Below are 9072 nucleotides of genomic sequence, written 5' to 3'. Positions count from 1 at the left end.
CAAATTTTTGCACCAACAGAAATAATTGTCAAACAAATCTAGCATATAGCAATCTCAGCATGACTAAGTAATTATGGAGCAAATATCATTATATGTATCATCGGGCATCATCTCTAGCAACAGAAACATTTATATATATTTGGTCATCATAAATCGGATCCAAAACTGTTTAACATCCAAGCATTTGGATTATTCACAATCACAATTTTATCAGTGACTCACCATCACAAACCATGCTTCCGTATGTGAGCAGCAACATTATAGTACCATACGTTAGCCCGAAACTGATACATCAAGTTTCCGCCGCTGATCAACTAGCTTTAATATCAGGTTTCCTAACATTGAACTAGTGAAGACAGTGTCTCTGTCCGTAATTAGCCACTACATACCATTAGTTCGTTCGTGATCAATGACACCCATAACATTACATCCCAGTCCGAAGCTGATAAAGTATACACGTCAGGTTCTATATGGGCATTTTAGACAAATAACATGACGACGACCAAAATCTAAGAATATATTCTAATTATTTTTTTGGATAATAAAGATATTCTAATTATTTTTTTTGAGGTATCAAAAATATTCTAATTATTAACCGTATTCCTAATAATAGCCTTGTGATTCAATGAATGCACCGACCAGCACGTGACCAAACCAGAGATTTCACTAGCCTTTGAAATCCAAATAGCAACCACGATGCGTGCATCAATGTATCGATAACTTTTTTAACTATAATTGAAGGGATTCAATTAAAAAATTATTATTGAAGGGATTCATTTCCATCAAAAAAAGACCTACAATAAAAGGATTCCATTCTTCCTATCATTATCCAATCTAAGCAAATATAGCAAACCATCACCTAGGCCCTCCTCTCCCCCTTGTCACATCTATTTAAAACACAGGAGAAGCGAGTGAGAATACCAGAACCTTTTTTTTTTTTTTTTTTTTTTGTTAAGGAAAAGAATACCAGAAAATTGATCCATAAAGAGATGATGAAAAGCCTCCATTACCGTTTCCCCTTGGTGGTGGTCCTACTGGTTTCGCTTGTCGTTGGAGGATGCTGCGCCCATGACTATGGGGACGCACTTGACAAGTGCTTGTTATTTTTTGAGGGGCAAAGATCTGGAAAGTTGCCAGCATCTCAAAGAATGACATGGCGGAAGGATTCTGCCCTACAAGACGGTCGATACCTCGGTGTACGCTTTATCTCTTTCATTTTTTTCTTTTTTCATCCTTTTATTTTACTTCCTGTTTTGTTCTAGCTGGCTGTTTTTGTCTTCTCGCGTGAATTTATAGCGTCACTTCACCTTTGTTCCCGTTGGCATTCCACGTTGGAAGGATAAAACTGACTCTATTTTTGAGTGGATCTCCAATTATATCTGATTAGGCCTAGCATGGTCTGGAGTGGTGGTCTGGAGGGGATGATAGATGGTTCACATGAATAATCCAAGATGCTAGATATAATCTATTACCTCTAAATTATTTTTGCATAAAAAAATAATCATATAATTTGGATATCTCTAATTTATGCATCGAGTGTCAAAAAATAAATGAACGGTTTAAATAGCATAAAACCCTGAATGTTTTTTCTTAACTCTTTAATGCATAGGCTTGAAAGCTCAAAAACACATAATTTTTGGTGCTTCCATAGTTTGGATATACTATATTCTATTTAGTGATTTAGATCATCGATGTGTCATACGGTTTAGACTCGACTGAATATAAGATAGAAATCACTCATATACAGCCAAGTCTACATCAAAAAATAAATATGCCAATCGAATATTAAATAGATATAGAAGAGTGGCAATTTATGACCCGTCCCATCAATCTGACTTGTGAACAAGACACTTTAAGTAGATTTGAATTTAACATAAATGAGTTTAAATCATAAATGGATCAACTCGTCTAAATATATTTATTAAATTGGTTGGATTCAGATTTAGATCTTTGACCTGTTTAATAATAACATCGATAATAATCTAACACATTTAATTAGTTTAATTTACTTAAAACTTGTTTAACTTATTTCTTACCGATTTAACCCGATATATCTAATCTATGTAATCTATTTAATCTGACTTGATCTATTTAATAAATATATTTTATAAATCAGATCAAATAACGTATTTAATAAATAGGTCAGGCACAGTTTTGAATTTTTGATTTTTTTAATAAATAGATTAAATTTGAATTAATAAATTTTTTATCTGATCCATATTGGATTTGACGGGCTCAGATTGTCACCCATTGACATATAGATACTCATATATAAGCCAGTGTCAGTTAGGTCAATTTTAACCCTGAGGCGGTTGGATCGGGTTTTGAATCATGATAGCAAAATTGAAGTTTGACTTGATCAAATAGGCAAAAGTATGATTGTTGCATTGGATACAATTTTCAAACCAATTTGAGCTGATGATCTGGCTTGAATAGTACAAATCTAGGCCCAGGAGCTGGTCCGTTTGCATCCCCATGATCTTAACTGAATTGAGGCTGTATCTATCAAGTTCTAAAAGGTTTGATAGTAAGATTGGCAGGTCAAGCTAGACTGACCTACAACCTAATTACAATGATAATGGGATGAGTTAGGAACATCAAAAGCAAAGTGGGCCAGGTTGGGTTAATCTGCAGCAAGTGATCTAATCTATCAATGAGATAGGCGTTTTGTACCGAACCCATGGAACAAAGCAGGGCAAACTAGCAGGTCTAAGGAGATCAGGGTGGATCTAGTCATGATTTGTCCGTTGGAGGTTGTTTCTTCCATTTGAACGAAGGACTCACCTTCCTTCTCGCCCTACTATTGGATCATCCACTGGTCACTCTAGGAGCTGTGTGGGCAGATGAATGGAGTTAGGAGTCCGGAGTGCTTTGAGATTTGTGTAGTTGAGGATCGAATGGCACATTCATGCAGAGCAAGGTGAATCCTTCTTTGTGGCAAAAGATACAACCTCGATCCTAATTTGCTTGGCCTTGTGCTCACCTGTAAGATCTTGTAGAGAGGAAAGAACCTGAAATTCCACATGCATTATTCCATTATTTTTCTTGAAAAAAAAAAATCATTCAATCTCTCCCTCGTATTTGGAAAAAAAAAAATCCATATTATTTCTTTCTTATAGGTTGATTTGGTTGGAGGCTACTATGATACTGGAGACAATGTCAAATTTGGTTTCCCCATGGCTTTCACAACAACAGTATTAGCATGGAGCATCATTGAGTTTGGCAAAGAGATCGGTGAACAGTTGGATCATGCGAAGGAGGCACTGAGATGGGCCACCGACTACTTGCTCAAAGCGACATCCGAAACCAACAAGATCTACATCCAAGTTGGTGATCCATATGCTGATCATAACTGCTGGGAGAGGCCAGAGGACATGGATACTCTCCGGACGGTCTATGCAGTCGATACTAATAAACATGGCTCTGAGGTTGCGGCTGAGATGGCTGCTGCGCTTGCAGCTGCCTCGATTGTCTTCAAATCATCTGATCCCTCCTACTCCAACATGCTTTTGGAAAGATCCTACCAGGTGATACATGACTAATACTGGACTACCATTGTCTTTTATTTCTCAATCCAATGAACCTGACAAGTTGCACAAATGCCTTCAGTTGGTTGCTGATTTGCTTGGTTGTTCTAGGTTTTCGATTTTGCGGATAAATACCGGGGTTCATACAGCGACAACAGCAGCCTTGGCGTATGGGTGTGCCCCTTTTATTGTGATGGGAATGGCTATGAGGTAGACTATCTTGACAACATCTCTAAATCCACTCTCTGCGATCTTTCAGAAGGGTAATGCCAAGGACCGCCTCTTTGCTCACATGAAGAGTTTCTCTTGCCACATGGCATGGGATAATTGGTATGGGAATTGATGTGATGCATGGGGTGTTGAATGATGATGAGTTGTCTTGGTAGCGTCACATAGGATTGAAAAACTTTTTCAGGCAGATCAGGGCCTCAAAAAGCATTTTCCTATGTTGCAGTTTGGATTGTGTGTTATTTAAGGTTCTGGGTTTTGTGATATGCTCTCAGGACGAGCTAGTTTGGGGTGCAGCATGGATATACAAAGCCTCCAACAACACTTGGTACTGGAACTACGTGATGGAGAACATTGGTCAGTTAGAAAGCCAGGAGTTTGGGTGGGATAATAAGGAAGCAGGCATCCGTGTGCTAATCTATAAGGTATGCCAAACACCTCGATTTTCCTTTGGTAATATTGCACTAATGCGTTTTGTTGTATAAGGTAGGGATGTAACTTCAACTAGTTTAACTTGAATCGAAAAGTGATTCAATTGGTAATTTAAATCAACTTGTGCAAATGTGTATCTTAAATGAGGCTTGGGCTTTGAAAATCGTCAGCTCCATTTTGGGTTAGACTATGTTCAGGTTGAAGGGCTAGATAATTTGAATCTTACACACAATGGACCGATATCAAGTGCTGCGAACTAAAGCTTATTCATACTATTGCTGTAAGCTTCCATCCAACTTATGCCCTGCTCAAATCAATCTAGCCTAACTAGAGATAACCTATCTATATCCAAGCCAAATTGTATTTGGATTTAAAACTTTAGGTTCTCTTTATCTATCTATTTATCTATCCAAGGATTGGCCTAATATTTTGTTGGCTGGTTGTGCTGCTATCAATTCCTAAACTGTGCGAACTCCTTCAAAGTAGCACCCTAGTTTGTTTTTTGCTCTCTAATAAATTCTATGATTGATGTACAAACACCTTATATTATTAGTTCAGCGGACAATATAAAATTCTTGCTTGTTCCCCCTCTACAAAAATGTTATATTCAGGATCTAATCGCAAGTAATGACTCGAATTCAAATGACTTGATCGCAAAGGCTGAGGATTTTGCATGCGCGGTGCTGCCAGAATCACCTTGGAAGAATGTAAACTACAGTGCAGGTATAAATTATACCTATTGTTCCTTAAATCTTTACTGGATGTTATTTGTGAGCATAGTGGTTGTTTTCTTGTCAAATTTTATTGTTACGTTTTGGTTGGGTGTATTTATGAGGGCAAGAATCAAAAAAAAGTTAATATTTTTTTTTTAGGTAAAATGGAGGAAGCAGTTAGCTTCCCCCAGTTATATTAAAAAGGTTAAAAATATACAAAGAAGAGATAAAGTAAAGATTATAAAGTAGATGAGCAAGCTTCAACATAACAAAACTCTAGATTGCAAGTCAAATAAACTCAGGCAATGGGCTACGTACCTCTGCAAATATGTCTGAGTTCTCCCATCTCGCATTGCCAGCAAGAGAAATTGGTGTTTAAATTTTGGAGTTGTAAGGTACTTGATCATCCTATTTAATTGAATAGAATACTGAGTAAACGATGGTGAAGGTGGCCTTCTCGTCAAGCCGGGAGGGAGCAACATGCAGAACGTAGCGGCACTGTCTTTTCTCCTTCTCGTATTAGCCCGCGATCTTAGCTCTCAAAACAACTTCGTTAGGTGTGATAGCGCAGTGGCTTATCCCAACAGGCTTGTAGAGGTAGCCAAAAGTCAGGTATCTTCGTTTTGCCATCCTCTCTCTCGCTAATTCTTTCTCTCTCTCACTCTGATATGGTTTTATTGATTGGGCAATTGTAGCATTAAATTCACTATCAGAATATTATAAGACCAATCATAAACACCACCATAAATTTACGATCAAATCAAATAGATTCATACTATAATATTTTTTAATCTATATGAATTAGATTCATTCTGATATTATTTGTTATAATCTAAAATTTTATTCAAAAAAAATTAAATAATATTATTTAAATTTTTTAATATCATATAAATATTTAAAATTTATTTGGTACATCGCTGATATAGAATGTCCGCATAAATTTTAATATATATAATGTCTACAATGCAAAATATGTTAGTAATGTCATAACATTTTGATGCATGATTGATGGTTAGGCTTGCAATAATTGGATTGGATGGTTGATGCAGACGGACTACATGCTCGGCAGCAACCCATTACAGATGTCCTACATGGTGGGGTATGGCCAAAAGTTCCCTCAGAGGATCCATCATCGTGGCTCATCCCTGCCATCGATCGATCAGCATCCCGGCCGCATTGGTTGCCAAGATGGGAAGCCGTACTTTGAGAGCGAAGGGGCCAATCCCAACTTGTTGGTAGGGGCCATAGTCGGAGGGCCCAATATCACTGATGCCTACGCTGACTCCAGATCTGAGTTCGTGGAATCAGAGCCCACCACTTACATCAATGCTCCCATGGTGGGCGTTTTCGCTTATTTTAAGGCCAATGGGTGACCCATCCGTGCTGGAATTTCTATTTTTTATATCATGATAATAACAATTATCGTGTTTATTTGCGCTTCGTGCTGATTGGTTTTTCCATTGTTTTCAACTTCTATAGTCTTGTTCCGCACCAGAATACATGGGCGGTCATCCAGTTTGGAAATCCACACCGTTCTTCATGATGTATTTAAATTTGAACTTTTTTTTCTCATGGAGTTGAGGTCTAATACAGGCCACAAGGAATCTTCTTTGATTCTCTTGGCTGAAAGAATATTGTGGTAATGGTCAATGAGGCATGTATCAACCTGCTTGATTGAAGCCATGAATAGCAGTGGCTAAATCACTGTGTCCAATGACTATTAAGACTCCCAAATTCCTCATGTCATAAGGAAAGCAAACTTGCCGCATGCCGCACACCCACCACTTGGATATGGGATATAACACGGCCGCACACCTCTAAGGGCATAACCCCAAAGGACATGCAACATTTGATAATGTGAACCAAAACATTTCTAACGGGAGATAGAAAATTAAAATAATAAATTATTTCATTGATAAATAAGTTTTCATAAAATAAGCATATAGATATATATTTTATATAGTCCTCTGCATAGGTGCTAGTTTTCAAAATTTTGATTTCTATAAAATATATATTTTATATAGTCCTCCAAAAATTTGTTGAAGTCAGTTGGACACAATTCATGACTATCTACTGTTACGGATTACGAAAATTTTCTAAGTCAGGAAACTAGTACCTATATAAAGGGCTATATGAAATATATATTTTCTTGAAATCAAAATTGATTGTAATTGATCCTTGAATATTAATGAGTCATAAAATAATTTTTAATAAATTTTGAGATCCTTTAACCTCTTCGTTCTGAAGAAGAAAAATTTTAAAAGTTTCGGATTTAAAAAAAATTTAAACTAAAACTCAAATTTTAACTTTTTATTTTTAAAGATTTTAATTTTTTTGATAGTTTTATTGATTTCAAATAGGAGAGTATTTGCTTATTTATATTTATGTTTTAAAGTTAATAAAGAGTAAAATAAAAAGGATATTAACTTAAAATGAAGAGAACATTAACTTAAAATAAATGAGGACATTAATTTAAAATAAAGAGAACATTAACTTAAAATAAATATTTTAAGATAAATGAAGATATTAATTTAAAATAAAAAAATATAAATAAGACACAGAAAGATACAAAAAGAACAACTCATTTTCCGTCCATCTGACCCCTAGCTGGCAGTCAAGTTGGTGAGTTAGCAAAGAAAGTCACCCTTTGAAAAAGCGACTTTTTTCTGAGCAGTATTTTTATAAATAGTTTGAACTCAAAATTATTTTAATAATTTTTGTTGGTGCAAAAATCCGCTTGCGTCGGAGAAGCTGGAGTCGAGAGAGTCGCGGTCGCTGCCGGGACCTGCAAAAGAAGTCTAAACCGGAGGTGGGGTTGCTCCGGTAAGACCCTCCGATGCTCAAGTCAGTTCTCTGCCTCAACAAGAATGGAGTGCTCGAACAAAAATTTTAGCAAAGTTTTCAGGTAAAAATGAGAGCTTATGGAATACCGTATCTGGGGTTCCCCTTTTATAGACGGAGGGGGCAACAAATTGATGGCGACGTCTGAAATCGTCTGGTCGTGGGTCGCCCAGAGTCAGGAGAAATTTATTGCGGAGGGTGGAGGAGCGGGATCGTGGCTATCGCCGTGGCTCGTCACGTGGAATCAGTTACGGGGAGTGGAGCGGCATCCGCTGTCGTGACTTGTCAGGGAGTGGTGGACTCGCACAGAATCCGCCGTAGGGAGTGGAGCAGAGTCGTGGCCATTAATACGGCCTGTCAGGGAGTAATGGAGCTACGCAGGGTCCGTCGCAGAGAGTGGAGCAGAGTCGTGGCCGTTAATACGGCCTGTCAGGGAGTAATGGAGCTACGCAGGGTCCGCCGCAGGGAGTAGAGCAGAGTCGTGGTCGTTAATGTGGCTTGTCAGGGGATCCAGACTTGTTGGCCAAAGTTTGGTTGGAGTCGGTAGCGAGGTCCGGTACCCGTAGGAGTTTGGATGAGGTCTTCCCACAATCGAAATAGAAGACGGAGTCTGACTCTCGTAGAAGTCCGGACGCAGTCTACTTGCAGTTGGGGGTCGTAGGCGGAGTTCGGCTCCCGTAGGAGTCCGGGCGAAGTCTTCCTGCATTTGAAATCAAAAGCGAAGCCCGGCTCCCGTAGGAGTCTGGACAAGGCTTACCAGCGGCAGAAGTTGTGGACGGAGTCCGACTCCCGTAGGAGTCCGGGCGAAGTCTTCCTTGCCACAGAAGTTGTGGACGGAGCCCGGCTCCCGTAGGAGTCCAGACGGAGTCTTCCTTGCAGCAGAAATTGTGGACGAAGTCTGGCTCCCGTAGGAGCCCGGGCGGAGTCTTCCTTGCTGCAGAAATTGTGGACGGAGCCCGGCTCCCGTAGGAGTCCGAGCGGAGTCTTCCTTGCAACAGAAGTTGTAGACGGAGTTCGGCTCCCGTAGGAGCCCGAGCGGAGTCTTCCTTGCTGCAGAAATTGTGGACGGAGCCCGGCTCCCGTAGGAGTCCGGACGGAGTCTTCCTTACTGCAGAAATTGTGGACGGAGCCCGGCCCCCGTAGGAGTCCGGGCGGAGTCTTCCTTGCAGCAAAAATTGTGAATGGAGCCCGGCTCCCGTAGGAGTCCGGACGGAGTCTTCCTTGCTGCAGAAATTGTGGACGGAGCCCGGCTCCCGTAGGAGTCCGGGCGGAGTTCACCAACAGTTGTCGAAAGTCGGAAGAGACTCGCGAGGGTCGACCCTGCCAAGAAC

At 39.5% G+C, this 9072-nt stretch overlaps 1 protein-coding gene across 1 annotated transcript; it reads left to right on the top strand.

Moving 5' to 3' along the window:
• Window positions 1-992: 992 nt before the first annotated feature.
• LOC105054348 (endoglucanase 4-like) lies at window positions 993-6443 on the top strand. The gene is made up of 8 exons (XM_010935844.3): window positions 993-1196; window positions 3120-3527; window positions 3639-3737; window positions 4031-4180; window positions 4799-4910; window positions 5349-5512; window positions 5950-6269; window positions 6380-6443. Exons 1-8 carry the CDS (start codon window positions 993-995, stop codon window positions 6441-6443), a joined length of 1521 nt encoding a protein of 506 aa, XP_010934146.3.
• The last annotated feature ends 2629 nt before the right edge of the window (window positions 6444-9072 follow it).

This window comes from Elaeis guineensis, chromosome 11, assembly GCF_000442705.2.
Source record: "Elaeis guineensis isolate ETL-2024a chromosome 11, EG11, whole genome shotgun sequence".
NCBI classification, from domain to species: domain Eukaryota; kingdom Viridiplantae; phylum Streptophyta; class Magnoliopsida; order Arecales; family Arecaceae; genus Elaeis; species Elaeis guineensis.
This window is presented reverse-complemented; position numbering and strand designations above follow the sequence as displayed.